This window comes from Rhinopithecus bieti, unplaced genomic scaffold (genome assembly GCF_001698545.2).
Source record: "Rhinopithecus bieti isolate Rb0 unplaced genomic scaffold, ASM169854v2 scaffold_5022, whole genome shotgun sequence".
NCBI lineage: Eukaryota > Metazoa > Chordata > Mammalia > Primates > Cercopithecidae > Rhinopithecus > Rhinopithecus bieti.
In genome coordinates this window covers 1,743,752-1,762,478 of record NW_016804965.1, presented here as the reverse complement: position 1 = coordinate 1,762,478, position 18,727 = coordinate 1,743,752, and the positions used below count along the sequence as shown (strand labels likewise).

The window sequence follows — 18,727 nt, the reverse complement described above, 5'->3', positions numbered from 1 at the left end:
TCCTTTGTAGGGACATGGATGCAGCTGGAAACCATCATTCTTAGCAAACTATCACAAGAAGAGAAAACCAAACACCGCATGTTCTCACTCATAGGTGGGAACTGAACAATGAGATCACTTGGACTCGGGAAGGGGAACATCACACACCAGGGCCTATCATGGGGAGGGGGATGGGGGAGGGATTGCATTGGGAGTTATACCTGATATAAATGATGAATTGATGGGTGCTGACGAGTTGATGGGTGCAGCACATCAACATGGCACAAGTATACATATGTAACAAACCTGCACATTATGCACATGTACCCTAGAACTTAATGTATAATAAAAAAAAAATTAAAAAAAAAAAAAAAGATGAGTTCATGTCCTTTGCAGGGACATGGATGAAGCTGGAAACCATCATTCTTAGCAAACTAACACAGGAACAGAAAACCAAACACCGCATGTTCTCACTCATAAGTGGGAGTTGAACAATGAAAACACATGAACACAGGGAGGGGAACATCACACACTGGGGCCTATCTGGGGGTTGGTGGCTAGGCGAGGGATAGCATTAGGAGAAATACCTAATATAGATGATGGGTTCTTGGGTGCAGCAAACCACCATGGCATGTGTATTCCTATGTAACAAACCTTCATGTTCTGCACATATATCCCAGAACTTAAAGTGTATCTATATCTGTGTCTATATCTATATCTATATCTATATCTATATCTATATCTATATCTATATAAAGAATGAGATCATGTGCTTTGCAGGGGCATGGATGAAGCTGGAAACCATCATCCTCAGGAAACTAACACAGGAACAGAAAACCAAACACCGCATGTTCTCACTCATAAGTGGGAGTTGGACAATGAGAACACATGGACACAGGGAGGGGAACAACACACACCGGTGCCAATTGTGGTGGGGGTACAAGGGAAGGGAGAGCATTAGGGCAAATAGCTAATGCATGTGGGGCTTAACAACTAAATGATGAGTTGATAGGTTGCAGACCACCATGGCACATGTATACCTATGTAGCAAACCTGCATGTTCTGCACTTGCATCCCGGAATTTGAAGGAAAATAAAATAAAATTTTTTTAAATTTTTTAAAAAAGAAACAAGCTCAGAGAGGTTAAAAGACTTGTCTAAGGTTCACACAATTTAATTGAGAAAAATAAAACCAGAATGCAGGTTCCATGAATTCTTAAACTTCCAATAGGAATGCAAAAAAATGCTAGGCTTAGCCAGCAATGCATTTGATTTCCTGTTTTCCCCAGGAACATCACATTTGATTCTGTTTCCCTTATTTCACCTAGTGCTCTGGAATGTGAATGGGCAAGTAATGGAGCAATCCATGTTCCTGTGTAGGGTTCACAGAACACGACTGCAAGTATGTTTTCTCTCTTTAAGGCATAAGACAAAGTGCATAATCATTCACAGTTGCAAATTAAAGTAAAATCTCAATGAAAATAAAATGAAACCTGAATATGAGTATGAAATTTCAAATGTGTTTACAGATGTGTTAAAAACAAAGATAACAATCAGTGAAAGAGAGAAAGCTAAGATATATAAAGGCATTCACCAGAAAACCGTAAAAATCTTAAATAATTACAAGGATGCGAAGTGTTGAAATTACGTTATGCATTTGAGCAAATGGAAAATCCATAACATCTATTTTTATATTATAAAATGAGATTTTAAGAAGTACCTGTTTGTCTATTTAATGGCCCATTTTGCAATAAGTGCCTTTGTAACTTCCAAATAAATGTACAAGCTTAGCAGTCTATGATTATTTTCTATCTCTTTTCTAAAGTAAACTCTATATGCAATTATAAAGGTAATGGAATGTACATAGAGCTAAGAAGAACGGGAGATTGTGATAAAAGGAAGTGTCTTTCCTTAAGTACAGAAAAAAGTAAATGTTGCTGCATTCAATCAATGGTAGAAAAATTTTTTATATATGATATAATGGTTGTTGCTACTGAAATCATATGGTATTAACTACACACTCAGTGTGCCTATAGCTAGAGCCACGTCTACAAATTCAGGTACTTACCACTAGGTGGCAGTGGCACCATCTAGGGTAATACGGACATTCAATAGCTTCAGCAGGATTACACCATTACTCCTCTTCATAGCATCTGGAGTTTCCCAATGATAAATACATCACCTCAAAAAAATTGTTTTGTTATTTAAAAACAACTGAATTCACAAATAAAGCATTAATTAGATATCTGTTTCCCAATGAAATAATATTAGACTCAAGGTTTAAAGGAAGATAGCCCTGTTGATAGATGACTTGAAGATTTACTGCATCGCTCTTCATCAAATTGAGTAGAATTGTACTGCCCTGAACAGAATCAAGTTAGCACAGATAGATGCACTGTGGAAATATTTAAATAGGTTTTGTCACTACTTACCTTAATTCAGGTTACAAACATTACTCTGACATGCTTCACAAGGGCAGGAGTTTTCCTGATTCTTCTCCTTCAGGTGAGTTTTCAACTCCCACTCACTCTTATAAAAATCATGCATCACATTTTCTCCTGACAATGCGATCTGAAGTAGTTTCAACTTGCAGGACTGTTACGCTTCAAAAATAGACTGAAGGAATTCTTGCTGGAGCACTCTGTTTTTTCCTTTACTTCCCAAACATACCCATGGTACAAAACTGTCACCTCTGTTATGAGTCACACTCACTAATAATCAATAGTTTCTAAGACACATTGTCGTCTGTTAGCCTCTGTGATACATTTCCTCTTTTGAGTCTTCTTTTAATGTGGGGGATTCTTTTATTCCACACAGTTATCTAAGATATCCTATTAAACATGTTAGCAATTTTCAGATCTCTTCAAGTGTCTCCTTGAAGAGATTTTGCTCTCTTCTTTTTTATTATTCTTAGAAAGTAGACAGAAGAGATTGATTTTAAAACTGCAATATGTAACAATCATGTTATATCTTAATTAGCATCAGATTTCACAAAAAGTGACTGTATTCACTAAACAAGGGAGAAAAGTTTCCCTCTTCACTGTAGTCTGAGATTGTTTTCAACATTTTTATTCTGTATCATTGTATCTTTCAAAAATTAAAAAGTAAGACCATGCATTTAAAAGAAAAAAAAGCTGTAATATCAGCATTGGTAACTAGAAAATATAGGGAGTTTGATAATACAAAAACCAAAGAACAACTCAAAAAACAATGAAGAGTTGCTCTGAGCTTAAGTAGTATGCAAATTGTTTTTTTTTTAAAATGGTAGCATGATCAACACGAATGATATTTCTGGGTCTTGGCACATCAAACTACCCACAGATGAAAGATGACTTAATTGCTTTGACCACAGTCCGAGTCAGAATAGCTCAGTTGGCAAATATAAAAATAGCTTGGTGCTATTTGCATTTGCATTTGAGCAAGAAGTGATTTCATTTTAATGCCTAAAGTCTAGGTAACAAAGCAACCCAGAGGTAGTGAAACACACCTTGCAAGCAAGAAATGCAATTCCTGGCTTGATCATCTAAGGGTTGCAGGGGACACATTGATCTTGTCAGCTACATTCGTGTGCATAGGAAATAACACTGTCAGCACAGCTCCTTCAAATTCAGATCACAATATATCGAGAGTTTATGTCTTTAGAGGTTAAGCAGTTAAGCATTCACAGAGATTTGTTACCCGTGCCATCACTTTTAAGTAACCTCCTAAAAATCTTTTAATAATTAATTGTTATTCTGAATGTCTAATGTTACTGTTAATAGCTTAAGTTGCGTCCCATAATTTCACCTAACAAGGTATTTCTAATAAATAATCATAGCAGAGTGAGGCTTACTATATTTTAGACTTTACTATGTAGCAGTGCAAATAAAGTAAAATATATAGAAGAGGAAAATATGACACAAAAAATAGGAAATTTCTCCAGGCCTTGTATTAAATGTGAATCTAAAGCAAGTAATGGTAAAATGTGAACTACAGACTCTTCATTTTTTCTAACCAGCTATCTTTGAGTTGCTATTACTTTCATATTTTCTAAACTTTGTAATATAAACAGCAAACTTAATCCAGAAAAAAAAAATCCACCATCACTGATTACCATAACCAAGATCACAGACATTTAAATCAAAAGTCACCTGAGTTGGAAAAGGCTTAAGTTTTTTCAATAAATTATTTTTTATAATGACTATAAAAGTTATATAGTACACAGAGGCTAGCTGGAGCTAGATACTTTACTATACCTGAATTGCGGGGAATGCTTTCTGAGATATAAAGCTGACAATCAGACATCTGAGTGTGACTGGAAAATAGCAGTCCCTGAAAGATTAAAGTGTGAATTTTAGTAACCTCGAAAGCAAAAACCATTGTTGTTTCACTTTTGAACCAGGAGATAGAATGGGCAAATTAAAACACAAGCACACATAAAGAGATAAAAGGGGTAAAATAAAATGCCAAAATCATTTTGTCAAAGCTCAAAGTGCGAATTCTTGCTCTACAAAAATCTATATTTTCTATGCTATTTAAAAAACAGTTCTGTGATCATGCTAAAATATTAACATAAAATGGCTTAATTTACAAGGTAAAACTGAGTTACTCTACTGGAATTCAATAAAGTTACTAATTTTGCAATATGATCATCTTGCATTTTAATGTTATAAATTTTCTTCAAAACTTCAATGACTAGTAAAGAAACGTTGGTATCAGTGGTTAAGCCAAAACAAAACAAATTGCTCATAAATGTCATGATTGATTTAAAACAAATTCTTAACCCAAATAACATGAAAGAAAATGGTTGTAGGTAATGGAATTTGGAGGAGGAGGGATAAAATTATGGAGTGCAAGCATTTGAAATTAGGAAAACTACTTTCAACATTTTTTGATAGGGAAGAGAATGAATCATGAAGCAAAGGACCTGGGGAAATATTAACACTTTTACTTATTTAATATTTTATTTTAAGCTTCTTTAATTGTAAAAAAAAAAAAAAAAAAAAAAAAACTATATAAAACAGACAGTAAATATCTGTTGCCCATAATCCCTCTACTTCTTTGGGGAAGTACTTACAGTAATTTATGAAAAACCTCATTCTTGACCCTCCAATACCAGTTACCAGTGGTAATTAAATTAAAGTTATTAAAAAATGTTCAGTAACTTTTTTTCTGCATGTATCCACACACAAAAATAAAATAGGAAAGAGGGCTGGCAAATAATTTTAATTTTTTTTATCTGTGTTACAACTGGTCCTGGCATAGCAGAACCTTTAATATGGCCTTTATTGTTTACTATGATCGCCACATGATCTTCAAAATAAGAAACGCGCCATCTCTTCTCTGGTATGCTTTCGTGGTGGGATTTCGGCTGCTGGAGGTACCTTCTCTCTGCGCTCTGGTTTGCCTTCCCTGACCCTGGCCATCGGCGTGGCTCCCACGCCAGCAGCAGCAGGAGGTCGGCTAAGCCACCAGTCAATGCCCACTTCACAATGATGAGATACAGATTTCTGGACCCTGTACAGTCTGCACAGTTGATCACGCTTCCTACCAAATGACCCAGGAAATCAGGAACTTTGCCCCAGAGGACCCACCATGTCCTATTTTCAACATTCTGAACATCAGAAAGGGACACACACTTCTTTCTAAAAAATACCAAATATTGCCATGCTATATTCTACATCTTGCTTTTAAACTTAATTATGTATCGGAAATGGTTTTCGAGGTCAGTGTATGTATAGATATACCACATTTCCTTTTTATAACAGCTTTTTATGGAATGGAGGTATCATAATTTATTTAATCATTTGGTTACTAAAGAACACTTAGATTTTCATATTTTCCGCCATTTAAGAAAATCTTCATATATATATGTACTCGTGCCATTCTTTCTGTAGGGTGGATTTTTAGATGTTGGACTCCAAATCACCATCCCTCTGTTTTATACTAATTTTACCACAACATTTTCATTATAATTCCACATATATTTTAAAATTTGGCCTATTTTAAAACTGCCTTAATTCATATTTTATTTTATTAATGATCTTGAACATCTTTTATCCATTGTTTGGACATTTATATTTTTTTCTGCTAATTGCCAGCTTAAATTATTTTTCTATTTTTGTATAAGAGTTTCGTGTTTTGTAGAAGCTCTTTGCATGTTTGATGTGTTTCTTTTCCCCCAGTTGGTCATTTGTCCTTCAACTTTCTTTGTGGTATTTTTCTTCAGAGAACAGAAGTTGTAATTGCTTTGTGCATGCTTAAATGTGACATCCTTTCCCTGTGTGACTCCTTGGGTTTTGTCTTGCTTAGAAAGTCTTTCCACTTCAAGTCTATAAAAACTGTCTCTGTAAAAATAGTAATGTATGGTTTCATTACTTAAACTGTATATCTCAATCCACACAGAACTGATTTAACTTTGATTTTAGTAAAAGAACAAAATTTAAGTAGAAATTATCTTCAAGCACTTGCAGAATAACGAAACCTGGGGCAATAAATAGCTGAGATTTAAAAAGAAAAAATAATTCAGACAAACCTGATTACCTTTCTTGATAAAAAAAAAAATAATAACAAAATTAGTGGGGGGGAAGGCAAGATGTGTAATAAATTTAGACCTTTGACATACAGTGTCTCCATCAATCTCTCATTAAAAAATTAATTCAAATTGGCTTCTTCAAGGTGAACACTGTCATCTGAATTGGAAACTGCCTGATAGATCATAAACAACGAAAATAATAATAGCATTGATGCATCTAGCCATAGGGAAGAAGCAACAAATAGCACACTAAGATCAAGGATAGATGTGGATTCACAAAGCTTTTATATTCATAATCTGGAAAGAATAAAGATAAATGAAGTAATTATTCATTTAAGAAATGTCACTAAACTAAAAAGTGCACTCTACACATCTGAACACATTCTAATAGAAGATTGTGGTGAAGAATAGAACCCTAGTACGATATCCAAGTAAGAACTGACTTGGAGCCAACCCCACAATCATTTCTCTATACATATAAAGCTAGTTCAGTCAATTCACACTTATGGTGATCACTGTGTAACAGAGTAGAAACAAATGCATTCAGTTTAAGAGAGCAAGCACTCTGCAGCAAGAGCAACAGGGATATTCTTAGCCAGAGAAGGCTGAGGCAGTGGTGGGTGAGGGCACTGTGGATGTGGAAATAAAAGTCAAAACAGGTATGCTCCTTCTCCCATGACCCTCAGACATGGCCCAAACAGGGGAAGATGCTCTCAAATCTGCCAATGCCTGAAAGTTGTGATAGAAAAAGTAAATAAATTACAAACTAACAATGAAAATGAAAGGTGACTGAACTGGTTTAGATGAAATACAAAAAATCGTAATAAAGTGTTGATGCTAAATTCACATATCATTTTAGTGTTTACACAATGCTTTCTCATAGTCTCATTTGATTAATACCCTGAGGTACCCTGAAGTAGTCAGGAAAGATGTGATGAATAGATTCATTCTCCTCCCGAGGCTAAGTAGAATCAAGGAAATTGCCCGAGATTACATACTCTGCTGGGGATGTTTTATTTCTACTATACCTACGATACCTATAGTATACCTACTCCAACCATTTAAAGCAATTCACAGAGAAGTGCAATCAGGTCTGGAAATATGTAAAAATTATACCTCAAAAACTTTTTTTGTAAAAGAAAAGCAAACAGTATCTTTATTAGACAAGTACTTTCCACATTCACTAAACACACAAAATACATTATCTGGCCTCAAGACGACATATTTACTTTTCCTCTGCCTGCCTTCCTTTCATCCTTCTTTTATTCCTTCCCCTGCCCTTTTCCCCCCATGAGCATCATGAGCATTGTTCTTGAAAATATGGAAAGCAACTCAAGGGAATAAGAATGTTTAAGTACATGTATTGCAAAACAATCTTTCTGGGGAAATCTCAACTTGTCATCCTTGGAGGGAGTGGGAGATTTTTTTTTTCAGAAGTACCTAAAGCCCAGAAGGCTCTTAAATTGCTTTTAAGATTAACTTTAATGTCTCCATGCCACCCACGTGATAATGTCCGTTCTCCATGTGGGCCCTGTACTGCAATAGACAGGCAGCCTGGTTTGTCTGCCAACACCATTGGAAGCAAATGATGGCTGCCTTCAGGTAACTGGATGAAACATTTCATTAGAGAAATGTCATTTGTATGTTAAGACACTCTTATCATGATGCCTTGCAGCTGTTGATTTCCTTTTTACAAGACTTGCTTATTACTGTGTAAATATAGCACACACATATATAGGTATACATACATATATACACGTGTGTGTGTGTTCGCGCGCGCGTGTGTATTTCCCTCATGGACAATTCAATCAGTACAGTTTTCAGCCAGATAAAATAAAAAGCCAAGTTAAATCTTTCTTAAACATAAGTTAAAATGATGATGTGCAACAATACTGCATTGCTAGAATAGATCAAATGACCTCATCAAAGATGTTTGAGAAGATATCAAACTTATCCATGTTAAATTTCAAAATTTAACTGTGAAAAGCTCTCTAGATAACCATCCGTTTATCTACTTCCTCCTTTATATAATCAACTTTCTTTCAAATGGGAACTCTTACATTGACAGTGTAAATGAGTCCAAATATTTGGCTTAATAGAGCTTTACTTTAATTAATCAAATAAAATGAATCTTTCAACTGAAGTAAAGTTTATATTTGTCTGTTTGATCTACAATTTTGAAGGATATTCATAATATTTTGTACACTACAGAAAGCATATCTACTTTTATTTTATGTCAAGCATCTGGCCTGTGTATACAATCATGGAGGAGAAATGTTTTTAATAGGGATATCATCTCTAAATTTTAGTGTGTTTCAAACTTATTTATAAAAGGAAGCAAGCTCGAAAGAATACTTCAGAAACATTTTAATAAAAATAGTATTAGGTATTTATGATTCTATTATGTGCATCAAACTTTTGGAAAATAATTTAACTTCAGATGATATTTCAGGATCAGAATGTATGAATAATGTTAACACATTCTTGTCATGACGTCTTAACATTAAGACAATAAGACATTTTGTAAGATTCCATGATAGAAGACTTAGATTAAAGTGAGGGGTTATTGAGACAAATGGGACTAAAGTATTTACTAATGTTGACTAGTAAAATGCAATGAGGAACTAGGAGATTTTATGTTTCCCTGTATCTCTATATCCTATTATTCTTTTCTACCGTATATGGTTAAAATCATTCACAAAAGCAAAACAGAGAACTGTTTTATAAAATTATGTATTTATGATAAATTATAGAATCATATCTTATCATAAATTCACAGCATAAGCATCTGAATCTATAAAATATATGTATGTATAAATATACAAACTTCTATTTACAAATCATTAGCTTCCAGGATTCTGTCTGATAACTTTTAATGATAATAAATGTCCATGTCAGATCATGTTTTGTAATCATAATCAACCTATCACTGAAATAATTTTTGAGGCGTTTCTCTTATTTGAGTATTTCATAGTCAGCATTTCAGTATTATCATCCATCGCTATATTCTCCTTATTACCAGGAGATGGCGCTGTGGGTTTTAAATCGCAAAGCTAAAATTCCCAAAGCCGAGCTGAATTTTCAGTTTCTTTCTTTCCTTAATTCGTACACGCCAGGCAATCCCTAACAGTGTTTACCATTTTTACCTCGAACAAGTTTAATCTTTAAAATTTTTTTAAATGTTTAATATTCTGTGATGATAAGATTCCAGGGAAGAGACGCATGTGACACAAATAAGCATGACAGTCCCCTAGGGCGGACAACTGAATGAAGGAGTTGTCCCAAGTAGGCAAGGAGGTTATGAATTCCTCATAAATTCTTTTCACTAGTTTTGCTCTACCTCCACCCGCATGTCCTACATTGTTCTCTGGGGTTTCAGCAGTGATAATGCAGGCGCCAAGTTATTCGCTCACTGTACGGTCCCCTGGCCTTCAAAGTCGCCAAGGTGGGGAAAGACCACGCGGGACCCAGGTGAGACCCTCGTAGTGGGCTCGGGGACCTGTGTGTGCACCTCGCGCTGAAAAGGCTGCCTCCCAGGGCTCAGGATTTCTCTTCAAGGTCTGTCCAAATTTAGGCTAACTCGTCGCCAAACAGTAGTGAGGACCAACATCTTTTCTGTAAAATAGATACAGACAAGGAAAATCTTTTCGAAAGAACGTTATATGAACAAGTTTCAACTTTTCCACAGTCGAGTTTTGGAATAGCCAAGCAACTTGGAAAGACTAGCAAGACGGGGGGCCCTTGGCGCACTGCCAGGAATAGGCCAGCTCGCGCTAGTTCCCCAGCGTCGTCACCCTCGCTGTCCTCCTCTTCATGAGCCCACACATGTGGACCCAGTCTCTCTGAAGTGAGCTTTGTAGGACTTGGCGAAGGGGATGAGAAAATACAGACGACAAAACGACGCCGAAAGGCTTGACCTCTGGAACTTGATGGGCTGGAATCTCTCTGCCTCCAGGTAGGTCCCGTGCTCCCAAATCCGGCGGGGGCGCGGGATGGTGAACCTCACACCTAGCCCCCTTAGTCCCGCGGGTTTCAAGCTGACCCAGGCGCCACCAGGCAGCCCCAGGTGGGCGCGTCAAGTGCAACTTCAAGGTCAATGTGCCTCTGACTGGGGCCTGGAGAGCTGCCAAGAATGCTGGGCTTGGAGCGTTGGGGTCGCGCCCGGCTACTGAGCCTTGGACCCCGCAGTGGAGGGCGCTGAGACCGCACCCCCCTCCCCGAGCAGTTTTCGGGAGAGGGTCCAGCTGGGGCCTCTGAGGTGGGGACCAGAAATGATATTCCGGGTTGGATTCCTCCTCGGCTGGGGAAGCACAGCTGGCGGAGAATTCCTACGGCTCTCAGTGGATTCGCTTTTCCAGAGCTGTTCTCAAGCAAAAGTTGTCATTTTGCCAAACTTTGTTTTACTTTTAGAATGTTCTGAAAGAGATAAATTGAAACACACAGAGAGACAATTTTCCTTCTCAGAAAACACACATAGCTCCTCAAATTCAGACTTGTAACTTTTCAAACTAGTGAAGTAATAAACTATTTATCATGACTATAAAAATAACAAAGAGGAACTCCTGGCTTTGCTCTTTACAGTAGATTATGTTCCGTTCTGATTTTATTTGGGTTCCTATCCCAAATTTCAAGCAAATATCAAGATGACCATTAAGGAATTTAAATAGTACCTAGAAATTAGTTTGGTCTGCAGCTCAATGCACTAGTTTCAATGCGGTGTTGCTTGATGAATATTTTAAAATCCTTTCAAAGCAGTAGGTGTATTCCCTCCCGCAGTAACAAAACGATATTCACCTTTACACAAGCTGCCCTGGCGTTTATAATTTGGTATCAAACACCCGGCCGAAAACGTTCCCTTTCCTGATGCTTTGGCCAACCAGTCTCGATGAGCCAACCAGCCCAGAACCTGGGGCGCTGGGCTGGGTGTTCCTCAGGGAAGGCGCCCACTGCCCGCTCGGTCCCCGGAGTGTCCCGAACTGTCCCCCGTACCCCTGCTGCCGTCAGACTGGGGGCAGTCCTCTGCTCCTATTTCCCAATAGCTTTGGTGACTCAGTGATCCTCTGTGAAACTGCAGAGTCAGAGGACTTCTCTTCCGTAATTTCATTCTAAGCGGTCATCTGTGAGTCAGAAGATTTCGCCGTGACCTGATTTCCCACCCTTTCTGTCCGTGCAAGCCGAAAGCGCTCACGTTGGCTTTTCCTTTGCCACTTTTCCAACTTGCCAGTTCCATCAGGAGCCCGGATCCTTGCCCACTTTCTTGGCGGAGCCAAGTTCGAGCGCACAGATTTCCCGAGCTCCAGCGGCCAGGGGGCACTGTGTGAGCGGCTGACGTCACCCCTCTGCCCGGCCGAAACCAGGCGGCGGGATCCCACACAGTTGAGGAGCAGGAGCCCAGGCCGTGACTTAGGGCTGGCGACGATTAAACCAAGTAACGAGACACCGGGCAGATGTGTTTTCATTGCCCTGTAAGATAAATGCAGTGTTAAGTGCCTGACAACTTCCCAGAAGCAATCAGCAAAAGTTTACGAGGCATAAACCTCAAAGACCATTCCCCAACGGTTGTTGTAAGGCCATTTAGAGCTTCCATAAATTCTTCGGCCGTTTCCCAAAGCAAAGTTTTCAGCGACTATTAAGCAGCCACCTCCTCCCGGAAGACTAGGGGGATTTTCTTGAATTACAAAAGGAAGAGGCTTTGGCACCTACCGAGTAAAATGAAGTTGTGCAAAAGTTTGTTCCAGAAGTTTGGATGGCCAGGGAGAGGAGGGAGGTGGTAGGAGGTCGTGGAGGTGGGGTCGGGGAAGGGCCACGAGGTGCGCTCAAGTGTTTGTTGTCTAAGGGCGAAAGACAAAGGTCCTGCGAAGATCCTGGGTCTAGCTGAGCTGGCAGGGCCTTTACTGCCCTCAGTGTCGCCCCTGCTCTGCCATCCCGGTTCTGCCGCTCACAGTCCCGCATGGCGCCCCGCACCAGTCCCAGGCATGATCGATCCTTCCCGCTTCAAATGTCCACTTCGGGCCGGCAGGAATCCTGGCGCCCCGCGTAAGGTGGTAGCCCACAAAAAGGGCAAGCTGGCTGGAGAACTAAGTCAGACATTGTGAGATGTGTCCCCACTCTGCCCAGAGGCAAGACCCGGCCAGCCTCTGCTCTCCCGAAAGTGACCCAAGGACTTTGATAACTTAGTGTCATGCATACACGACCCATTTAGGTTTAGCGAGAACCTTTGTTTATGATCCCAGTGAAAACAAAGCTGCTAATTGAAAAACAGTAACACTAGCGTGTCTTTAGTTTTCTAAAGGGAGAGGTTAACAGCTGCGAATGCCAGGGGAGGAACGGTGGGAGGGGTGCGGTGAGCGAGGGGCCGCCCTGCACGTAAACAATCTCCGGGTCCCAGATGAGACACGTGGGACAGCTCAAGCCTGCAGAACCCCCGGTCTTGGTCTCAGGCACAAGAGCCCCCCGCAGCCCCGCCTGATCTTTCTCAATCTTTAGGTTCCAGGACATCCAAAGGAGCGTAGATAACCGACGTCTACGTAGTATTTCTGTCCCCTGAAGATTGGATCTCAGGGAATTACTATGGAAAGATACTGCTGGGCCCCTTTTCATCCTTTCCAGGTGAAAATACTGACATTTTTATGTTGCCCTCACCCTTCCTTCATGAAATAAGGTGCCCAACTGTTCTGACATTACCATTCAAAAACAGGTTCTGTGGCGAACCTCATTTGTGATTCTATTACAGAGATTAATAGATTATTTCTCCTTTTTCAACTAATTCTCAGTGGGGAAATTTAACCATATGGTAAGGAGAGAATTAGAATTTCATCACATTAGAGCAAAATGTAATGAAAAGAGTCCAACACCTGGGGCCAACTCTGAAAGCCACAATTAAAAGGTTTTTAATGAAACCAGAGAAACCAAAAATTGCATAGTCTTCAGTAATTCTGCCATATAAGAAAGAGTTATTGGACGGTTTTGGGAAATATTGTTTTTACTTATGTCATAAGGATGAAAACCAGCTGCTAAATACCATGTGTACCCAGAGACCGAACTCAGGAGTGAGAGGACCGCGTGTACCACTGCCCATCCGGAGAGGAGCGCTTGTTTCCACATTCTCCCTTCCCGAACCCTCCAAGAACAACCGAGGCTGATCCAGATGTCCTTAAATGGCTTCCGGGTAAATAAATATGCATAAATGCCTCACTTGGTGTGGGAGCGGAATTGACTCCTGGTGAAGCTGACTCTTTTGAAGCAACCAGATTTTCATCTTAAGGAAAGTTTGAGAAACCAGTTTGTTTGTTTCTTTTCTTTTTTCCAGCTTAGGAAATTGTGTACTTCACAATTATCATCACTGTTAACAGTTATTTGGAGACCACTGCAAAATCACTCCCACCCCACCTTAAACAAACAATAACAAAAAAATGGGCTGCATGATCACTCGCTCTTCATTTTGCTTTTTTTCCTTTCTTTTTCCCATTTGGGAAGGAAATGGGCAGTGGGGAGTGTGGAAATGAGGCTGAGTGTTCGGGGGGACGACTGCTTTGCTCTCTGACTAGCTGAAAATCTAGAGTGAATTTTGGGCAAGTCAGCTGGGACACCACCTCCTCTCGGAAAGTCCCATCCCCAAATCCAGACCCAGTCATCCTACTAACAGGGGTGGAGTATAATTCTCGCCCGGAAGGGTAATTTAGCATAAGCTGAGACAGCAGTGGCGAGGGAAGGGCAGTGGGGGGTGGGGTGCGGTGGGTGGGGGCGTCTGCTTTCCACAGGACTCGCAGGCTTCGCCGCCGATCTACAATTTGCTGAAGGAGCAAAGAACATCCTCGGCTTTAAGTAGGGCTTTTAGTGTGCTCATTGATGAGTGAAAGTCGCCACACATGTCAAGCTAAAGGCAGTTGTTGGGTTACTAACAGGACCCAGCGCCTTGCAAACATATGCGCTAAGCTGTGTATACAGATGGCAGGCAGAATAATGGAGCAGGCGCCTTTTATAAAGCTCTAGCTGCTGCCCGTCTTCAGACCTGGGAAATGAAACTATTCAGACTCGCGGCCAGATAGCGCCTGCGATTGTTTGTTACCGTTTTAATCCTATTAATTAAAACGTTAACCTGATTGGGTAGAAAGCGCTGTCCCAACAGGCGAGTCTTCTTCATAATAACCTACTCAGAGATAATGATGTAAAAGACTCCCCCGTCTGTGGCGGCGGCTGGTTGATGGGTCCGGAAATCTCTTGAAGGTGAATCCAAGCAAGATAAACGGTGCGGAGAGGAGGCGCGGGGCTGGGCTCAGAGCGGCGGCGGCTGCGGCGGCGGCTCCACTCCCTCCGCGCCCACCCTCCCACCATGCGGGGCCGCGGCCCATGGTGAGCCCCAGCAGCCAGCACCATCGGCTGGAGACGAAGAAGAAGAAGAAGAGGAGGCGGCGAGCGCGGGGGAAGGCGAAAAAGAAAAAGAAAGAAGGGGAGAGGGCTGCCGGCAGCACCAGGACCGACGCGCGCACCAGCTCCGGAGCCCGGCTCGTGCGCGTCTGTGGGGCCGCCTGACTCCGGAGCCGAGGCGGCGGCGGCGGCGGCGGCATTCTGGGCCTGGGCGGAGGGTCTACGGAGGCTACCCTCGTCCTTGCCTTCCACTCGACCCCGCCGGGCGAGCCTCCCGACGCCTGGCCCTTCCGTCCGTCACCGCGGCCTGGTGTCCTGGCAGAACCCTGGCTTCATTTTATTTACGAGGAAGGAGAAACCGGGAGNGGCGGCGGCGGCGGCGGCGGCGCGGGAAGTGGCGGCGGCGGCGGCGGGGTGGGTGTCCCCGGGCTGCTAGTAGGTACGGCCGGCGTTGGGAGCGACCCTAGCCTGAGCAGCCTGCCGGCTGGGGCCGCCCTTCGCCTCAAATACGGCGAAAGCGCTAGCCGGGGCTCGGTGGCCGAGAGCAGCGGCGGCGAGCAGAGCCCCGACGACGACAGCGACGGTCGCTGCGAGCTGGTGCTGCGAGCCGGAGTAGCCGACCCGCGGGCCTCCCCGGGAGCGGGAGGTGGTGGCGCGAAGGCAGCCGAAGGCTGCTCCAATGCCCACCTCCACGGCGGCGCCAGCGTCCCCCCGGGGGGCCTGGGCGGCGGCGGCGGCGGCGGGGGTAGCAGCAGCGTTAGCGGTGGCGGTGGCGGCGCCGGCGGTGGCGGCGGCGGCAGCAGCAGCAGCAGCAGCAGCAGCAAGAAATCCAAAGAGCAAAAAGCGCTGCGGCTTAACATCAATGCCCGAGAGCGCCGGCGGATGCACGACCTGAACGACGCGCTGGACGAGCTGCGCGCGGTGATCCCCTACGCGCACAGCCCGTCGGTGCGAAAGCTCTCCAAGATCGCCACGCTGCTACTCGCCAAGAACTACATCCTCATGCAGGCGCAGGCCCTGGAGGAGATGCGGCGCCTAGTCGCCTACCTCAACCAGGGCCAAGCCATCTCGGCTGCCTCCCTGCCCAGCTCGGCGGCTGCAGCGGCAGCAGCTGCTGCCCTGCACCCGGCTCTCGGCGCCTACGAGCAGGCGGCCGGCTACCCGTTCAGCGCCGGGCTGCCCCCGGCTGCCTCCTGCCCGGAGAAGTGCGCCCTTTTCAACAGCGTCTCCTCTAGCCTCTGCAAACAGTGCACGGAGAAGCCTTAAACACACCCCCGAAAAACACAAGACCTACCCAAAATCTAGAGGAAAGCGAAAAGCTGCTCCCCACCCCCTTTATTTTGGTCCTCTCGTAGTTGTGAAACACTTGCAGAGCAAACAAAGCAGAGGCAAGAACTGAGGAGAAGTATCAGAGACAAACGGGACTTTTAGCCTTGACATCCCCAGAATCTCGGTCTTTGGGGTGGGGAGGGAGGGAGGAGGGAGGTGGAGTTGGGATGGAGTATGGATGTCTTTTTTTTCTCAGAAAAGTGGCAACTTTGGTGGCAGCCTAGACCGCGAGGAAGTGGAATCTTCCTTAAAGGTGAAAAATAAGTTGAGAAGTAGTGCTTGGTTATTAAGCCTGGAGAGTGTTTGAATGGCAAAATACTAATCCTACTAATAATTGTGAATTTGGCTAGTGCTGAGGGGGAGAGGAGGAGTGAGGGGTTGGGTAGCATGAGATGGAATATTCATTCAGACAAATCAGAAAGGGCACTTGAAAATAAATTTTGATTCTGAGCCAGGAGAAAAACTTGAAATGTTGACTTAAGTGAGGGGGAAATAAAACCCAGAGAGAGAGAGAGAGAGAGAGAGAGAGAGAGAGAGAGAGAGCGAGAGCGAGAGAGAGACATGTTGCTATGGAAGACTTGTATTTTTTATTGTCTCTGAACTTTAATCCTGTGAAAATGCTCAAAGTTTTGGCGAGAGTGATATTAAAAAAACTGACTGTGGCTGAAAGAATTGCATTTAAAATATTTATGTGCACCTTGTTACTTTCTACTCTGCAATGATGTATTAAAATTCATGGTATTTATTTGTTATTCTTCAATGACCCTTCCACATCAACAGTATTTATCATGTGTTAAGGTCATGGGTCTTATGTGCAGATTTTTTTAATGCCTCTAAGATTGTTTTATAGATTACTTATACTGTGTGCCAAGTGTTTAAAGGTTTATTTGCCAACAAGTATGAAGAGAAATATTGGTGTATTTGAGCTGCTTAGGTTTATGCAAGGTCACCTGGATATTTTCAGTTGCATCATCCCTGTATTTAAATTGAGCTTTAATAAATTGCTTCAGTCCAAAATTACAGGAAAGGTGTATTCTTAATTGATGAATGAATTGATCTCTTTTTTGAAAGGGGACTCCTTTACATTCCAAAAGGGAAAACATCACAGCAATAGATCCTATACATAAGAACATGCTAAGCAAATATTTTCCAGGCTGTGCTGTGCATTTTAAAAGGTCTAATTTAATTGCTTTTAATATATATGTACATATATAAGTTATTTTAACTGTGGAGAATTATTTAAGTTAAAAGACTGGTTTGATTTGCCTATGGTGTGAAATCCTTTGTTATTTTTCTAAAAAAATAAAATTTAAAAAGAAATAAAACTAAGGAAGAACAAGAAGCTATTTACCCAAAGTGAGCTTTCAGTTTTAGTTTTGCATGGCTGTTTGACTGCCTTTCCGTCCTATGAAAATTAAGAAAATCTTTTTTAAAAATGGAGTCCTGCTATTTTCCACTCCTTGCAGATAATACAAATTCAGTTTGTCAGGTTGGATGGTGAGTTGGGAGCTGTGATGGATCTGTTGGCGGGTTTTGGATGTGTAAAGAATAATATATATATTAAATAGGTCAATCAGACTATGACAGCCATGTACGACCATTTGTATGTGTATCTATGTCAGAAAGAATCTTTATTAAAATATTTTGATCAAACATTTTATTATGCTGTGCTTTGTGGAAGAAGCAATCACCTCTCTTCTGTGTTACTCTTTGCTTGAAAGGTAACAAAAAAGAAAGGAGTTTCAGAGAAGGTGGAACTAAAGTTTTTGCAGGGATGCACAATTAGAGGTAGCCCTAATTTACTTATTATTGTAAGGAGGAGAGATGAATGGGGTCAGTGGTGAAACCCAGAAGAGATTCCAAGTTTCTGGCTACTGGCATGAAATTTGAAGGCCATATTCTCCCTGGAAATCTTTTTCCACTTGTATGGCATTGTTAACCATGCCAGGGCCCATCAAAGAGGGTAAAGTTTCTTTAAAGAGTTTGTCATCAAAATTTCTACTTCCAAATGCCTGAAGGCCAAGGAAAAAATGCACTTGTATTCTCTGAGCGCTGATTTCATTGTAGCTTTCTGCTTTTTTGTGATAAAAAGAATTAACTAGGTTGAATGCTGTAAGCATAAACAATCCCCATAGAGACGATCAGAACTTACTAGTGTTGCTTGATAATGAGACTTTTAGGTTCCAAATTTGGATTGATTTGGACATTGATTCTGTTAAAGAATGACTGTCGAGACTTGTATTTTGACCTTTATATTGCCCTCAAATATAGAAGGTGTGATTTTTCACTGTGGCGCAGGTTGCAGAGATGGTGGTGGTGGTGGTGGTGGTGGTGGTGCAGAAGTTAGATGTTTCCTCTGTACCCTGTATGTTAAATGCATTTTTGTCTATACAGCCTCTGCTCATAAAGATATCCCTAAATGCCATCAAACTTAGTGGGGGGTGAGGAAGGATATTTTCTGCTCCACTTGCCATCAAAAAAGATTAATCAGAACTTGTAACTTTTCAGAAAACATAACAGCAAAGGGCCTTGAAGCTGA

At 41.7% G+C, this 18,727-nt stretch overlaps 1 protein-coding gene and 1 long non-coding RNA gene across 2 annotated transcripts; one reads left to right on the top strand and one right to left on the bottom strand.

Annotated features, from left to right (window-relative positions):
- Positions 1 to 8,578: 8,578 nt before the first annotated feature.
- LOC108528813 (uncharacterized) lies at positions 8,579 to 11,543 on the bottom strand. The gene is made up of 2 exons (XR_001885314.1): positions 11,163 to 11,543; positions 8,579 to 10,908 (listed from the first exon to the last, which is right to left on the bottom strand). It is a non-coding gene; the product is annotated as an uncharacterized LOC108528813 (long non-coding RNA).
- A 924-nt stretch (positions 11,544 to 12,467) lies between these two features.
- Positions 12,468 to 16,865, top strand: BHLHE22 (basic helix-loop-helix family member e22). The gene is made up of 3 exons (XM_017870776.1): positions 12,468 to 12,573; positions 14,719 to 15,096; positions 15,212 to 16,865. The coding sequence occupies exons 1-3, from the start codon at positions 12,468 to 12,470 to the stop codon at positions 16,123 to 16,125; spliced, it is 1,398 nt and encodes a 465-aa protein (XP_017726265.1). The 3' UTR covers positions 16,126 to 16,865.
- The last annotated feature ends 1,862 nt before the right edge of the window (positions 16,866 to 18,727 follow it).